This window comes from Aulonocara sp. 'chitande type north' Nkhata Bay, linkage group LG18 (genome assembly GCF_057382095.1).
Source record: "Aulonocara sp. 'chitande type north' Nkhata Bay isolate Kocher_YH1m ecotype deep benthic linkage group LG18, A_spYH_male_GT1.1, whole genome shotgun sequence".
Taxonomy (NCBI): domain Eukaryota; kingdom Metazoa; phylum Chordata; class Actinopteri; order Cichliformes; family Cichlidae; genus Aulonocara; species Aulonocara sp. 'chitande type north' Nkhata Bay.
The window spans coordinates 6678671-6694989 of NC_141361.1; the positions used below are offsets into that span (position 1 = coordinate 6678671).

The window sequence follows — 16319 nt, forward strand, 5'->3', positions numbered from 1 at the left end:
TGTCCAGCAGACAAAAACAGCAGCTGAATGAACAGTTATAATGAGCGAGTGTACAAACACTATCACAGGAAATAACAGAAATAAACTGTAGTTTCCATTTATACCTGTAGTATTTTTTCAGCTCCATGTCATCTTCCAATATGTCAAAATATGATTTCATTGTATCTTAAACAAATACAAACTTCTTTCTTCCCCCCAGAGAGCCAACAGTTTACTATCAGAACTGAGGCTGATCATTAACAGGGAGCAGCAGGTAACAAGGTCATCAGCAGTGGAGGAAAGTATGGAAGTAATACTCAGCTTCATATTTGAAGATACTCGAGTATCTTAGCTGCAGGTCTGGAACAATGATTTTATTTCCTTTCCCATTGAACATCTCACACAGCCCCTCATCTGTGACCCTTAGCAAACCCACTGGATATCTACCTGCACATAAAGGAGATCAGATCAGTTCCATCTAGACCAGCTGTAACAGGAAAATGCTGCTTACACTTTGATGCATCACTTTCAGTTTGTCATATAAGACAATATATCAGATTGAGGCATTATTTTCCTGCAGTGAGTAAATCTACTTTGTACTTTATTCTTTTCTTTTAGGTAAAGGCTCTAAACAGTACTTGTACACTGTGGAAATCCCATAAGAACGTCTCCTGAACTCTGAAAAATAACAAAACAAAGACTAAAAGGAGGTCATGGGTGCTGATGATGATGCTGATGATGAAGAGGAGTAGCATGCATTTAAAAAGTGACTGATGTCCTAGAATACAACAGAACAGTGTCTCTACAAACTTATGAAAACATGACAGTCTTGCATTAGTTTGTATTCTTATGATTTCAAAAAACGAGGGAAAAATCTCCTTGAAATGCACAATTCCTTTTTGTTATTTCTTAGTGTGTGATGTATTTTATTGGCTTTATGATTGGTGCAAACAGTTTCCTGATTCATAATGGAAATAGATTTTAGACACAGGAGGAACACGCAGTGATCAGCAGGAGCAGCTTGGAGTCCAGTCTTCTTCACACTGAGGAGGGACATATATGCAGGAACAGTTGTCATAACTGTTACAACCACCAGATGGCGAAAGAGTCCCACTGCAACTTTAAGCCATGAAGGATGTGTCTTGTGATAAATCTGCTTTATGTGAGTCTTTTTCAGAAAGTAACAGTAATATGTCTGATTATATGTCTTTAATCAGTAAAGTCTCGCTTTGCTAGAAGTAAATAAATAATAAAATTGTAAACATGCAGCTGTATGTTAGAAGTCAAAGGGTCCTTAAGTCTTCTGTAAATTGACGGGGATCAAATGAAGGACACAAGTATCTGTTCTTACTCTAATAAATGCTGCTTTAATATCCAACAGACTATTTTCCTTCCTCATCAGCAGTAAACAGCTCAACTGCGTCTGTGCATTTGTGTCCTCCATACTTGTTTCCACAGACATCTCAGGCTTGATGCCACGATGCAGTGTAGAAACCTGACAACCCTCTGACTCATGTTCAAATGTTCAAGGACATTTCTCAGGATCATGTATGACCCCTTTTTGACATTTGGACTTTCATTAATAATATTTGTGTTTCTGAGTCATTTTTGTGGAGACTTCTGTCCAACGTAGTGTCCAAATGAAGCCTGAAGCTTTTCTTCACCCTCTTGTCAGATGGTCAGCAACAAAACTCTGTTCCAACCAATGTCTGATAAGAGATGAGACACAGCAGCTGAGCAAATGATCATTTTATGCTGAAGACATCCTCAGACAGAATTAAACACATACATAAACACAGCCTGGTGCCAATAACACAGCTAATGACACTGCTGTATCACTGGCTTTACTGATTAAAGACCATATCTGAAGGAAATCTTTGAACACAACAGAAAGTGACCTTTTAAACCTGCGACACTGATGCTGCATTCAAGGACCGTTACAAACATCTGAAAGGACTTAAGAACATGAAGAAAATGTGACTTGTTTCTCTGTAATGAAGCTGTTTTAGTGAAGAAAGTTGAAAGGTCACAGAGCGACTGCTGAATCTTCTGCTCTAAACATGAACTCTGAACTTTGTGATGCTTCAGGAGGAAAACTGCTTCAGTTATTCTCTCAGATTAGTTTCATATTTTCTGCATCAGATTTGAGTGAGATCCTGGAATGAAGACAGAAGAAAAGACTTTGTTCAAAGTTTGATTTATAGTCAAACCTTCCAGTTTATTCACACAATAAAACATCAACACAATATATGAATTCATTCATTACAATCACAGTTTTTCCTCATTTGTTTGATGATTTTGACAAAAACAAACACAAACACACACACACGGTCTGCCATACTCATAAAGAGAAATGTCGACATTGTTCAATACAAATATTCCAGAAACATTTAGAGGATAGAGAAGTTTACATTTTCATGTGGAGAAATATTTTAGTAAATCAAAAATGATGATGAGCAGTGATAGCCTCCATAAACAGTCACAGGAAAGATCTCCTTTAAAAACTCAGAAACATCAAGAGAACAACTAGAAGATGTGGAGGTACCACCCATAATGTTTGACTGACAGCTGATCTCTGTGCAGAAATGATGGAGAGAAAAAAAATGAAACTAAAATACAGATTTAAACCCACAATATGAAAGACTTCAGTCTATTTCACTTTAATCAACTCAGCATTGTATCCATGATGACAAGGCATCAGTCCAGCATAGAGCGGCTGAGTGAATGTGGTCTGGACTCTGTGGAGGAGAGTCATGGTTTCAGAGACGCTGTAGAAGGACAAAATACCTGCTCTGTGATCCAGGTACACTCCTACTCTGGAGGAACGAGGACCTGAGACAGGAGTTTGGATGTTGTTGTACCGAAATGTAAAACTGTTGTTGTTACAATCTAATGACCAAGATTTGTCATTATGTCCAAGCCAACATTCACTCCCACTCCCTGTTCTGCTGATATTCTTGTATGCGACTGCTACATAAACTCTCCCTCTCCACTCCACCTCCCAGTAACAACGTCCAGTCAGACTCTCTCTACTCAGGACCTGCCACGATCCAGTGAATCTGTCTGGATGATCAGAATAAGACTGTTGTTGTTTCATTGCTGTTACTTTTCTGTTCCCCTCTGATAATAACAGCTGTTTGTATGCTGTGTTTGGATCCAGTGTGATTTCACATGAATATTTTAAGAATCCAGCTCTGGTCTTTGGCTCTGCTGGTGGATCTGACAGTAAAACATCCACTTCAGTGACTGTCAGTGAGATGTTTGTCCATTGCTCTCTCAGAATGTCCTGTAGTTTATCTCTGACCTCTGACACAGCTGCTGTCACATCCTCAAAGTAGCTCAGAGGACGGATATTGATGCTGGATGAGTCTGTAGACTCACTGAGTGCTGACAGTGAGGGGTAGTTGTGTAGAAACTGGATGTGATCCTCTGTGTGTGAGAGCTGCTTCAGCTCAGCATCTTTCCTCTTCAGCTCAGTGATCTCCTGCTCCAGCTTCTCCTCAAGCTCTTTGACTCGACTCACTTCAGTTTCCTGCTGGGATCTGATCTGCTGCTTCACATCAGAGCTTCTTTTCTGGATGAGATGGATCAGCTCAGTGAAGATCTTCTCACTGTGCTCCACTGTTTGATCAGCAGACTGATTGATGGCCTCCACCTCCTGTTGAAGCAGCTTCACATCTTTCTCTCTGTCCTGGATTCTCTGCTGGATGTTTTGTCGACTCACCTCCAGCTCTCTCTGCCTCTCAGTCCTTTCTGCTGCAGCTGAGACTGTGTCGTGGCCTTTATGTTCATCCACAGAGCAGAGATAACAGATACTCTGCTGATCAGTACGGCAGAACATCTTCATCACCTCATCATGACGAGAGCAGATGTTCTCCTGGAGCTTCTTGGAGGGCTCCACCAGCTTGTGTTTGTCAAATGCAGGACATTCATAATGAAGCTTAACATGTTTTTCACAGTAAGAGACCAAACATATCAGACAGGACTTGAAGGCTTTCATTTTTCTTCCAGTGCAGACATCACAGGCCACATCTTCAGGTCCAGCATAGCAGTGATCAGCAGGAGCAGCTTGGAGTCCAGTCTTCTTCAGCTCCTCCACTAAATCTGCTAACATGGTGCTTTTCTCCAGGACAGGCCTCGCTGTGAAAGTCCTCCGGCACTGAGGGCAGCTGTAGATTTTCTTCTTTTCCTCTTCATCCCAGAAGCTTTTAATACAGTTCATGCAGTAGCTGTGTCCACAGGGAATAGTCACCGGATCCTTCAGTAGATCCAAACAGACTGAACAGCAGAATTTTGTTTGATCCATTTGATTCATGTGCTGTGCCGTTTCACCGTCTCTCAGTGACTGTCAGACAGTTTCACTTCCTCTGAACAGAAACAACCTCTGTGCTCTGAAGGGAAACAGATCTCTGCTCTTGTTCACCTCCTACAGGAAATGAGGCTGACCAGCAACTGCATTTACACCATGTTGTTTAGACCCATCCTGATACAGACACATCTGTGAAGGGAGGCACTAAAGAAATATTCTTACAGAGCGACCAAGAGCCAATCACATGATGCAGGGTGTGGTATGTTTGGTTACAGCATGCAGTAACAAGTCTGACCCAGTTAAAGTTTAATAGTTTATCTTTACTTGGTGCTTTGAAATGTGACAGTCAACACTCAGTGAGTTCATTCTATATTTCAAAAAGTTCAGCAAAGTTTAGGATGCTGTGATGAATAAAAATAAATCAAACTTTATATTTTGACATTTTCTAATCTTAGTTCATTCTCACACTTACAGAATGATGCATGGGAACAACTGACTCCACTAAATCAAACCTATGTTCAAATGAGATTATGATCATTAAATAGTAACAAATATTTAAATTTAGCAACAACAAATGCAGATCGGTCCACAGTGTTTACAAAAACAAACAAACAAACAAACAAACAAACAAACAAACAAACAAACAAACAAACATTATTTTATAGTTTTTCCTGTGTACACAGTCACAGTGGAAAGCCAGGGGTCCACGGGGAAGTTCAGGGAAAACAGGATCTTCACACTCGCACACGCTCCACTTCCAGCTCGCTCGCTCCACTCGGGAAATTCCTTTTCCACACATACCACGTCAAACTTCTCACACTCATGCTCAGGTTTCCAAGCTACAGGGTTACGGGACGGGTCCGTGCGATTCTGGACACACTGAGACGAGATGATCACAACCAGAAACGCACAAAGAATCTCCGAAATTCACGAAGCCACGATTAGACTAACGTGTGCTACTCAATAGTCCAGCGACGAGGAGCTCAGAGCCACTCCTTAAGAAGTGGCCGGCAAACAGGACGATGAACCACAGGTGAGTAATTAGTTGCAGGTGCGTGGACCAAAGGCGGGAGGCCGAGGTGAGCTCCGCCCAGGCAGAGCGATGCGAGAGAGAGAGAGAGAGAGCAAAAACACATGTAGCCACACTGGGCCGACCGGGCAGACACAGGGACCATGACACAGTTACTGATAACGACAATGATGGTACCAGGGCAGGGCCGTGCAGAGAGGTTTAAAGGGGCGGGTGCTTAAAGCTAAAAAGGGGCACATTGAGCCAGGCTGAATAACAACAACACACATTCATCAAGAATCTAATATGGGCAACAAGGCAAAGCAAACGTAGCCGATGCTTTACCTGATGGGTACAATGTTGCTGTTGAGGGGTTGCTGTGGATAGTGCTGGAGGGCAGGGCTGTGTTGATCTGAGACTGTAGACATTAAAAAGTCCATAGGAGAGATGGTAGCTGATTAAACAAGTGTCATGAGATAATAACTAAATGCAAAGATTGGTGACAGCGCTTAGGCTCTGCCTGTGAATCACTCTCTGCTTCTCTTCTTCCTTCCATCCCATCTTTTCATATATCACTCTCCACTTGCTGTCTTTCTGAGAACAAGGCACAACTTGGTATTGCAATAAACTATAATCTAATTATCCACACCTAACAACTCTTGCACTTAATCTATAATAAAATGACGACAGAAAAATGTTATAGCCCTGCCTTTAGTAGCCTCACACAGCTCTGTTTCCTCCTCATGTCCTTACCAGGCATGTCTGGACAATGTTATATCATGAGTAATAATTTAAAATAATCCATATACATAAAACACACACATGCACGCACACACAGTGACATTTTAGACCTTCTTCAGAATACTGTATATACTATGGGCATCATGGTGCTGATCCAGAATCCTTACATTATTATTTATTACTAGAGCTACAATAATAAAGCAATGAGGAGGGGGAAGTAATAAATATGAAATAATGTCATTATGATGATTCCACTTGTTTCACTATCCACTCTGTGCAGGGCAAAGCTTATTACATGTTTAAACTGTAGAGATACAATCATTTTACAACCAACAATCCAACCAACAATCCAACTTTTGTCTTATTTAAAATATAAATCTAATATAATCTGTTTCTTAATGTATGTTCTTTAAAATACAGCGTGTGTTTTTTAATATATTATAATTATAATAATTATTATGTGGACATGCATATTAGATCGTTTTTTAGTGAAATATAATCCCTCCAGAAAGGCAGGAAAAGCCCGGAAACTTACTTTAAAACTAAATATGTTCTAAATACTTTAAAACTAAATATGTTCCCTAAAACGGTGACAGAGCTACAGACCCATGACAGCCTTGCACAGGTAGCCAGCAGCTGTGACCAGCACTACTTGTGCAGTTAATAAAAGGACAGGTAATGTTTGTCGCGCTGTTGCACACACAGCACGCTCGTTTGTTTCAGTTCGTCAGTTGCAACAAGACAGCTTACCAACGTGTACGTAATAAGCTAATACTCCTGTGTGCTACACACTACAGTGTACGCTGTACACCTACTTACTGGTTTTGTCGCATCAGTCTGTATGGAAGAAATATAGTAAGTCTGTGTCTCTGAGTTAACTTGTGTTTCTCCTACAGCTCCGGACCGCAAAACATGCGCGTGCTCTTTGTGAGCTCGTTCCCGGCTCGTAACCAGCGCGTTCTGCCGTCAAGGGCGATCATTGGTTAAATGTGATCATGTGACTGATGCAAGCCAGATCCTTTTATTTAGCAAAACTGTGATTAATAGTTAAATATTATTGTTGAGGGGCACAGACAGGACTCCGCACGCACACACACATTAAAAAAAATAAAATAATAATTAAAAAAAAAAAAAAAAGTTACCTCAACAAAAGGGCACCTTGGGAACCCATCAGGAAAGGGGCGGGTGCTCAAGCCCCCTCTGCACGTGCCTGTACCAGGGTAAGACGTAAGCTACCTTTGTATTACTGACATCACACGGTTAAAGCAGAAGTTAAATCACTAAACCTCAAATCCTTCATCACAGTGAAGGCTCACAGCACATCAACATGGACTTTACTTTTTTACTTTTAGGGGTTTTAATGTTCATTTTCAAATTTTAAATCCTGTGGCCATAGTGTTATCGCGCTTGTTTAATATACACTGACAATTAAGAATAACAAAAAACATATCTTCTTAAAATTTTATTGATCTTGTTCTTAAAATGTATCAAAATTTTCAGAGGAGAAAATTTAGAGAATTGTTTTGTTTTACAAAAAATGTAATTCAGTCCAAATTAGTTCATGTTATGTAGGGCCAATTCACAATAACACAGTGCTCAACAAAACCAGTAGACCAGAATTACAGGTTTAAGAAATTTGGGGTGTTCTTATTTTTATGACGGGTGTTGTAATAAATTTGTTAAGCACTGTATATGTAAAGTAAAAACCCTACAGTATAAGAGATGGAAAACCCCAACAATCAGATGATCTCCTTTGAGCAAGCACTTGGCAACAGTGGGGAGGAAAAACTCCCTTTTAACAGGAAGGAACCTCCAGCAGAGCCAGGCTCAGGGAGGGGCAAGTCCTCTGCCATGGCTGGTTGGGGGTGAGGTGAAGCAGACTGCAAACATATTAATCAGACATGTCTTACCTGGTAGGATGGATGTTCCCTGGAAAAAAATTGGGTTAAATGGACATTGTTTTCTAATGCAATTATTTAAATATGTTTTGGAGTCTGATTCACTGTCACATTTCCCCTCTCTTTTCTTATATATTTGAAGTTCATGGGAAGCTGGTTCTGTCAGCTTTCCATGAACTCCGAAGCTGTACAGACAGGAATACTTGTGGTTGCCCAAGTTGTTCAACACATGCAGTGCGACGTAGCGGATGACATCTACTTTGTGGTCCTGAGAGACAAAAAAAACCAGGTCGAGTTAGTTGGATAAAAGTTTTTGAGTCTTGACAGGATGATAAATTTTGGGATACTTTGATTATCTTGAGGGAGGATATACAGATAGCAAGGGGTGCTAATCTCTACTCTGGATAGAAAAGTCGATGTGCATGTGTCTAATGGCAGAGTATACTCACGGGGTCTGCAGTGGATCTCCATTTTCATCATATAGAAATGTTCCCAGGTGGACACCACTGTCGCCTAACGCTCTCTTTCCGTGAAAAGACAGAAATGAATACATATAAAGTTGTTCTCTATGTACATGTATGCTAAATGCAACAGTTCAACATTGGTGCAGTGATGGGATGTGTGCACAGTGAAATCCAGAAATCTGTGACTTACAAACACTGAAAACATCCTGGGAGCACTGGAGATCTTTCCAGATGGTGACACCGTCTTAGAAATATGACCCAGTGTCACATGGCTGATCGTGATGCTGTGGGAGAGCTCAATTGTTAAATGTCCCTGGGAGCCTGCAAAACTCCAACACACTCCTGGGACCATGGGTGCTCGACTCTAAAGAGAAAAAGAAAAACAGAGCTCAGTACGGACCGCTAGTGTTTGACTATTAAACTGTGCAGATGTGTGAGATGTTATGTTGTTGTTTTGTGGGAGTAGATTATACCTGAATAACCACTCTTGGTCTTACACATGGTGGTTTTGCAGGTATTAATGTAAGCCCCCACAGCTTCAATCCAGACTGTTCTGGAAGGTAGGATGATGAAGACTGTTCTCTTACAATCTTTGCTCCTGTAGGCAAAAACACAGAGTGAGAAAGGAATTGCAAAACAACAACAAAGAAATTCTTACATGACTTCTGATCTGATTTCATGTCTTACCCAGTCCCTCCAGAGCAAAGTTGAGCATCCTGTCCCGAACTGGAAGAAGGAAGTCCATTCTTTTTTTAATGTCCATGAACTCCCTTTGCAGCTGTTGTAACTGCCCTTCCACCTGTTCATGTTCGCTCATTAATAGAATAGAATAGAATAGAATTCAACTTTATTGTCATTGCACATGCACAGGTACAGGGCAACGAAATGCAGTTTGCATCCATCCAGAAGTGCTTTAGTGATATAGATATATTACAATATATATTAGCAATAGTATAGATATGTAAGTATATTACAGAAATGGGTCTATTATGGTATGTTATAATGTACACGGTATGAAGTATGTTGTGAATATTCTATAACTAAGTATGTACAGGCTGTAGTGAGTACAAGCTATGTACAGGCTATGAACAGGATATAAATATGAAAAACTATACAGAATATGAAATAAATAACTTTACAGAAATTTGAGATATACAGCTATACAGAAATGGGAACTATGCAAGTTGTAAACAGTTGTAGGATTAAAGATTATTGAATGTACAGAATGATTATTTACACAGAGCTATACAGTAGTGCAGTTAAGATAAGTGAGGGTGTAGATAGTTTCTACAGAGGCTATATAAAGTGCTAGTGGTTGTGAGTGGTGGTTCACTCCATGTTATTATTATGTGTTTGAGGGTACAGTTGTCCATTGTGGGTGTGTGTATGTTCAGTCCATGAGTTTAACGTGGGTCAGATGTCAGGAGGCAGAGTTCAGGAGTCTGACAGCTGTGGGGAAGAAGCTGTTCCGGTACCTGGTGTTCTTAGTCCGGAGGCTCCTGTGGCGCCTCCCAGAGGGCAGGAGGGTGAAGAGTCCATGTGATGGGTGACTGGGGTCTTTGATGATTTTCCCAGCCCTTTTCAGACACCGCTTCCTGTAGATGTCTTTTATGGCAGGAAGTGGTGCTCCGGCGATGCGCTGGGCAGTTTTCACGACCCTCTGCAACGGCAGAGCAGTTCCCGTACCAGACTGTTATACAGTTGGTCAGGATGCTCTCGATGGTGCAACGATAGAAGTTCACCAGGATGTCTGAGGACAGGTGGTTAAGTAATGTAACTTACTTAAGTAATGTAACTGAGACGAGGCCATTTATGTTATATGTAAAAGCTTTATGATACATTAAACTGGCATTATCTGAAAATTAAAATCAGTTTTATATCATGAGCTTCATATGTTTTTCATACCTTACTCATGAACGGGGTGGAAAAGTCAATTTTGGGCCCTCCAATACCGAAAATCAATCCTGGTGGGTGAAGAGAAACACAAAATAAGATGAGACGCTTAATCCAGAAGAAAAGCACATAGTATTACTAGAAAGACTGTAACTGTTTGTGGAAGGAGATCATTTACCAAAACACAATGCCAGCATGAGGACCAAAAGTCCCAATGCCTTGGTGGCTCCAAAGAGGCCTCTGCTGCTGTCACTGACTATAGTGTAGTCAGAATCAACGTCGTCGTGGTCAGCAGTGTCGGGGCCAGGACGAGGACGGAGCCGTCGCCCTTTGAAAATTCTGCATAGAACAAACAAAATCACGTGAGACAAAAAGGTACATGGAAGAACAAATGGATTGTCATTATAAAACATGCATATATGTCAATGGATGACAAAAAAGAACATGTAGATCAGCACTAAACTGTATAAAGTCTCCTTGTAGGAGATTATCGGCTCTCCTTCTCTGCTGTAACAGCCCATAGACTGAAGTCTTTCACTTCTTCTCAACATGGCTGTAAAATGAAAGCGAGAGAAAGGGTTACGGGACTCTAACACAAAGCTTATCAGACGTCTTAACTATGATTTGAGCATGTTTCCATTAGAAGCATCTCTGTACACATCAGTGCAGATTCTTTTATATATAAACTTTACGGTGCCAGCTTGTTTTTTTCTTATGAACAGAATAATATTTGAATCACACTCATATATGAAAATCTCTCTTAATTAAGGAACTTTTTTTCTTAGCGTCTTCAAAAGCAAAGAGTCATATTGTTCTGATTCTGATCGTATCATCAGATCACAACATTTTCTTGCTTTTCTTGAAAAAAATCTCTTTTCAAATAAATTTCCAGCCATAGCAAAATGGGTAGCTACAGCTTGCAGGCCGATTAACATCGTGGAGGATGAGGGGTATGAATTGCCTTCGAGAGCCACCACTGTAACCAAGATAGAAAACTTGTGTGAAGATGAGAAAGCCAAAGTGGAGGAGGCTTTGGGGTAGACCAACACGGTTGCAGTCACCGGAGACTATCGGACTTCTCTAAGTAATCACAGTTACCTTGGGGTAACAGGACATTATTTTTCACCACAGTGGGGAACTGAACATAAACATAATCAGCACTTTCCTATGTAAGAAGTGGTGTGTGTGTGTGTGTGTGTGTGTGTGTGTGTGTGCGTGTGTGTAAAGTAACTGAACCTTAGGTGAGTAAATGTAACAAATTCTCAATGAAGTGTGTTTCTCTATTATCGCAGGTGTATAACTGAACTTCTGGGAGGGGAGAAGTTTATTCCCTCCTCAGTGGTGTTGCCAGCTCCTGTGGTGAGTGATGGAGGTCTCTGAGGATGACCCAGCTTACATGGTTAAATTCAAGGAGACCTTCAAAGCAGAAACGGAGAAGCGCAAGGAAAAAACCAACATCATGTGGCTCAGGGTTGCAACGGCACTGGATCCTAGGTTTAAGGATCTTAAGTGTCTGAGCAGACCTGACAGGGCTGAGGTGTGGCGCTGGATCAGTGCGTTGCTGAGAGAGAGGGAGAGGCCTGCACAGCCTGAACAACCAGCAACATACGAGCCATCTAAGAAAAGATCAGCTCTCATGCTTGTTTCAGAGTTTTCATCTGAAATCAACATTTTTTAAAATAGTATCTTGGGGTGTAGGTGGTCATAAAAATGGGAAACATCTGACAGGAGGAACACGCAGTGATCAGCAGGAGCAGGAGTCCAGTCTTCTTCACACTGAGGAGGGACATATATGCAGGAACAGTTGTCATAACTGTTACAACCACCAGATGGCGGAAGAGTCCCACTGCACCTTTAAGCCATGAAGGATGTGTGTTGATGTTTGCTTGTGATAAATCTGCTTTATCTGAGTCTTTTTCAGAAAGTAACAGTAATATGTCTGATTATATGTCTTTAATCAGTAAAGTCTTGCTTTGCTAGAAATAAATAAATAAATAATAAAATTGTAAACATGCAGCTGTATGTTAGAAGTCAAAGGGTCCTTAAGTCTTCTGTAAATTGACGGGGATCAAATGAAGGACACAAGTATCTGTTCTTACTCTAATAAATGCTGCTTTAATATCCAACAGACTATTTTCCTTCCTCATCAGCAGTAAACAGCTCGACTGCGTCTGTGCATTTGTGTCCTCCATACTTGTTTCCACAGACATCTCAGGCTTGATGCCACGATGCAGTGTAGAAACCTGACAACCCTCTGACTCATGTTCAAATGTTCAAGGACATTTCTCAGGATCATGTATGACCCCTTTTTGACATTTGGACTTTCATTAATAATATTTGTGTTTCTGAGTCATTTTTGTGGAGACTTCTGTCCAACGTAGTGTCCAAATGAAGCCTGAAGCTTTTCTTCACCCTCTTGTCAGATGGTCAGCAACAAAACTCTGTTCCAACCAATGTCTGATAAGAGATGAGACACAGCAGCTGAGCAAATGATCATTTCATGCTGAAGACATCCTCAGACAGAATTAAACACATACATAAACACAGCCTGGTGCCAATAACACAGCTAATGACACTGCTGTATCACTGGCTTTACTGATTAAAGACCATATCTGAAGGAAATCTTTGAACACAACAGAAAGTGACCTTTTAAACCTGCGACACTGATGCTGCATTCAAGGACCATTAAAAACATTTGAAAGGACTTAAGAACATGAAGAAAATGTGACTTGTTTCTCTGTAATGAAGCTGTTTTAGTGAAGAAAGTTGAAAGGTCACAGAGCGACTGCTGAATCTTCTGCTCTAAACATGAACTCTGAACTTTGTGATGCTTCAGGAGGAAAACTGCTTCAGTTATTCTCTCAGATTAGTTTCATATTTTCTGCATCAGATTTGAGTGAGATCCTGGAATGAAGACAGAAGAAAAGACTTTGTTCAAAGTTTGATTTATAGTCAAACCTTCCAGTTTATTCACACAATAAAACATCAACACAATATATGAATTCATTCATTAAAATCACAGTTTTTCCTCATTTGTTTGATGATTTTGACAAAAACAAACACAAACACACACACATGGTCTGCCATACTCATAAAGAGAAATGTCGACATTTTTGAATACAAATATTCCAGAAACATTTAGAGGATAGAGAAGTTTACATTTTCATGTGGAGAAATATTTTAGTAAATCAAAATGATGATGAGCAGTGATAGCCTCCATAAACAGTCACAGGAAAGATCTCCTTTAAAAACTCAGAAACATCAAGAGAACAACTAGAAGATGTGGAGGTACCACCCATAATGTTTGACTGACAGCTGATCTCTGTGCAGAAATGATGGAGAGAAAATAAAATGAAACTAAAATACAGATTTAAACCCACAATATGAAAGACTTCAGTCTATTTCACTTTAATCAACTCAGCAGTGGCTCCATAATAATAAGGCAACAGTCCAGCATAGAGCGGCTGAGTGAATGTGGTCTGGACTCTGTGGAGGAGAGTCATGGTTTCAGAGACGCTGTAGAAGGACAAAATACCTGCTCTGTGATCCAGGTACACTCCTACTCTGGAGGAACGAGGACCTGAGACAGGAGTTTCAATGTTGTTGTACCGAAATGTAAAACTGTTGTTGTAACAATATAATGACCAAGATTTGTCATTATATCCAAATACACATTCACTCCCTGCTCTGCTGATATTCTTGTAAGCGACTGCCACACGAACTCCTTCCCCTCTCCACTCCACCTCCCAGTAACAACGTCCAGTCAGACTCTCTCTACTCAGGACCTGCCACCTGTCAGTGAATCTGTCTGGATGATCAGAATAAGACTGTTCTTGTTTCATTACCGTTACTTTTCTGTTCCCCTCTGATAATAACAGCTGTTTGTACGCTGTGTTTGGATCCAGTGTGATTTCACGTGAATATTTTAAGAATCCAGCTCTGGTCTTTGGCTCTGGTGGATCTGACAGTAAAACATCCACTTCAGTGACTGTCAGTGAGATGTTTGTCCATTGCTCTCTCAGAATGTCCTGTAGTTTATCTCTGACCTCTGACACAGCTGCTGTCACATCCTCAAAGTAGCTCAGAGGACGGATATTGATGCTGGATGAGTCTGTAGACTCACTGAGTGCTGACAGTGAGGGGTAGTTGTGTAGAAACTGGATGTGATCCTCTGTGTGTGAGAGCTGCTTCAGCTCAGCATCTTTCCTCTTCAGCTCAGTGATCTCCTGCTCCAGCTTCTCCTGAAGCTCTTTGACTCGACTCACTTCAGTTTCCTGCTGGGATCTGATCTGCTGCTTCACATCAGAGCTTCTTTTCTGGATGAGATGGATCAGCTCAGTGAAGATCTTCTCACTGTGCTCCACTGTTTGATCAGCAGACTGATTGATGGCCTCCACCTCCTGTTGAAGCAGCTTCACATCTTTCTCTCTGTCCTGGATTCTCTGCTGGATGTTTTGTCGACTCACCTCCAGCTCTCTCTGCCTCTCAGTCCTTTCTGCTGCAGCTGAGACTGTGTCGTGGCCTTTATGTTCATCCACAGAGCAGAGATAACAGATACTCTGCTGATCAGTACGGCAGAACATCTTCATCACCTCATCATGACGAGAGCAGATCTTCTCCTGGAGCTTCTTGGAGGGCTCCACCAGCTTGTGTTTCTTTAATTGAACCACATCATAATGTGGCTGAAGGTGTTTCTCACAGTAAGAGACCAAACACACTAGACAGGATTTCACAGCCTTTAGCTTCATGCCAGAGCACAGATCACAGGCCACATCTTCAGGTCCAGCATAGCAGTGATCAGCAGGAGCAGCTTGGAGTCCAGTCTTCTTCAGCTCCTCCACTAAATCTGCTAACATGGTGTTTTTCTCCAGGACAGGCCTTGCTGTGAAAGTCCTCCGGCACTGAGGGCAGCTGTAGATTTTCTTCTTTTCCTCTTCATCCCAGAAGCTTTTAATACAGTTCATGCAGTAGCTGTGTCCACAGGGAATAGTCACCGGATCCTTCAGTAGATCCAAACAGACTGAACAGCAGATTTTTGTTTGATCCATTTGATTCATGTGCTGTGCCGTTTCACCGTCTCTCAGTGACTGTCCGACAGTTTCACTTCCTCTGAACAGAAACAACCTCTGTGCTCTGAAGGGAAACAGATCTCTGCTCTTGTTCACCTCCTACAGGAAATGAGGCTCACCAGCAACTGCATTTACACCATGTTGTTTAGACCCATCCTGATACAGACACATCTGTGAAGGGAGGCGCTAAAGAAATATTCTTACAGAGCGACCAAGAGCCAATCAGTTGATACAGGGTGTGGTATGTTTGGTTACAGCATGCAGTAACAAGTCTGACCCAGTTAAAGTTTAACAATTCATTTATTCATAGTGCAAATATATAGTAGACTCAGGAGTTTAACTCAGTTTTCTTGGCCTTTGTTTATCGTTCATTTAACACTAGGAGTCCCAGGCTTCTACCTTTCTACCTTTAAAACCCGCCACCAGCCAAATGGCTGGTAGGCTTTTAGCTAAGCTTTAGCTTCAGCCAAGTGGAAGCTAAATTGGCTAGTCATTCATATGTAAATTGGGTTGTTAGCTGGGAATTCTGGAGGGAGGGGAGTGGGGGTGTGTGGATGAGGGGGTGGGGGAGCTGCTAAAAGCTGTGAACTTCCTTTTGTGTTTCATCTTGATGCATTCTCAATCATCCAGGGAAATAAATCTCCAAAAGTCACCAACTTGGAGTGTTTCAGTTTGCCATCTTAGGGAGAAATCAACACACATGGGTGTAGGTCCTTTGTTGCTGAGATTTATTGATAAAAACAGTACAAAAAACCAACCATTTGTACACATATTTACAAATAAGAAGTTCAAGTTCAAAAGAACTGAATTTAATATTGGTTTCATGTCTTTACCGGATGAGCTAAACAAATTCTTCGCTCGCTTTGAGGCACAGACCTTCACCCCCGCACAGAGGACCCCCCCAACGATCGGGTGGTGAGACTATCCCCAGACAGTGTGTGGACGTCCCTTTAAGAG

General features: G+C 41.3%; 2 protein-coding genes and 1 pseudogene across 4 annotated transcripts; all 3 read right to left on the reverse strand.

Moving 5' to 3' along the window:
- Positions 1-2195: 2195 nt before the first annotated feature.
- On the reverse strand, positions 2196-4339 carry LOC147307869 (E3 ubiquitin/ISG15 ligase TRIM25-like). 2 transcript variants are annotated; one of them, XM_086272059.1, is made up of 2 exons: positions 3503-4339; positions 2724-2795 (listed from the first exon to the last, which is right to left on the reverse strand). In XM_086272059.1, exons 1-2 carry the CDS (start codon positions 4292-4294, stop codon positions 2739-2741), a joined length of 849 nt encoding a protein of 282 aa, XP_086128185.1. In that variant the 5' UTR covers positions 4295-4339; the 3' UTR covers positions 2724-2738. The 2 variants fall into 2 exon arrangements, with proteins under 2 accessions (XP_086128184.1, XP_086128185.1); XM_086272058.1 differs by having other exon boundaries at positions 2196-4339.
- A 603-nt stretch (positions 4340-4942) lies between these two features.
- On the reverse strand, positions 4943-10844 carry LOC147307870 (sperm-associated antigen 4 protein-like; annotated as a pseudogene).
- A 2159-nt stretch (positions 10845-13003) lies between these two features.
- Positions 13004-15396, reverse strand: LOC147307871 (E3 ubiquitin/ISG15 ligase TRIM25-like). 2 transcript variants are annotated; one of them, XM_086271593.1, is made up of 2 exons: positions 14559-15396; positions 13004-13857 (listed from the first exon to the last, which is right to left on the reverse strand). In XM_086271593.1, the coding sequence occupies exons 1-2, from the start codon at positions 15348-15350 to the stop codon at positions 13801-13803; spliced, it is 849 nt and encodes a 282-aa protein (XP_086127719.1). In that variant the 5' UTR covers positions 15351-15396; the 3' UTR covers positions 13004-13800. The 2 variants fall into 2 exon arrangements, with proteins under 2 accessions (XP_086127719.1, XP_086127718.1); XM_086271592.1 differs by having other exon boundaries at positions 13006-15396.
- Positions 15397-16319: the final 923 nt, after the last annotated feature.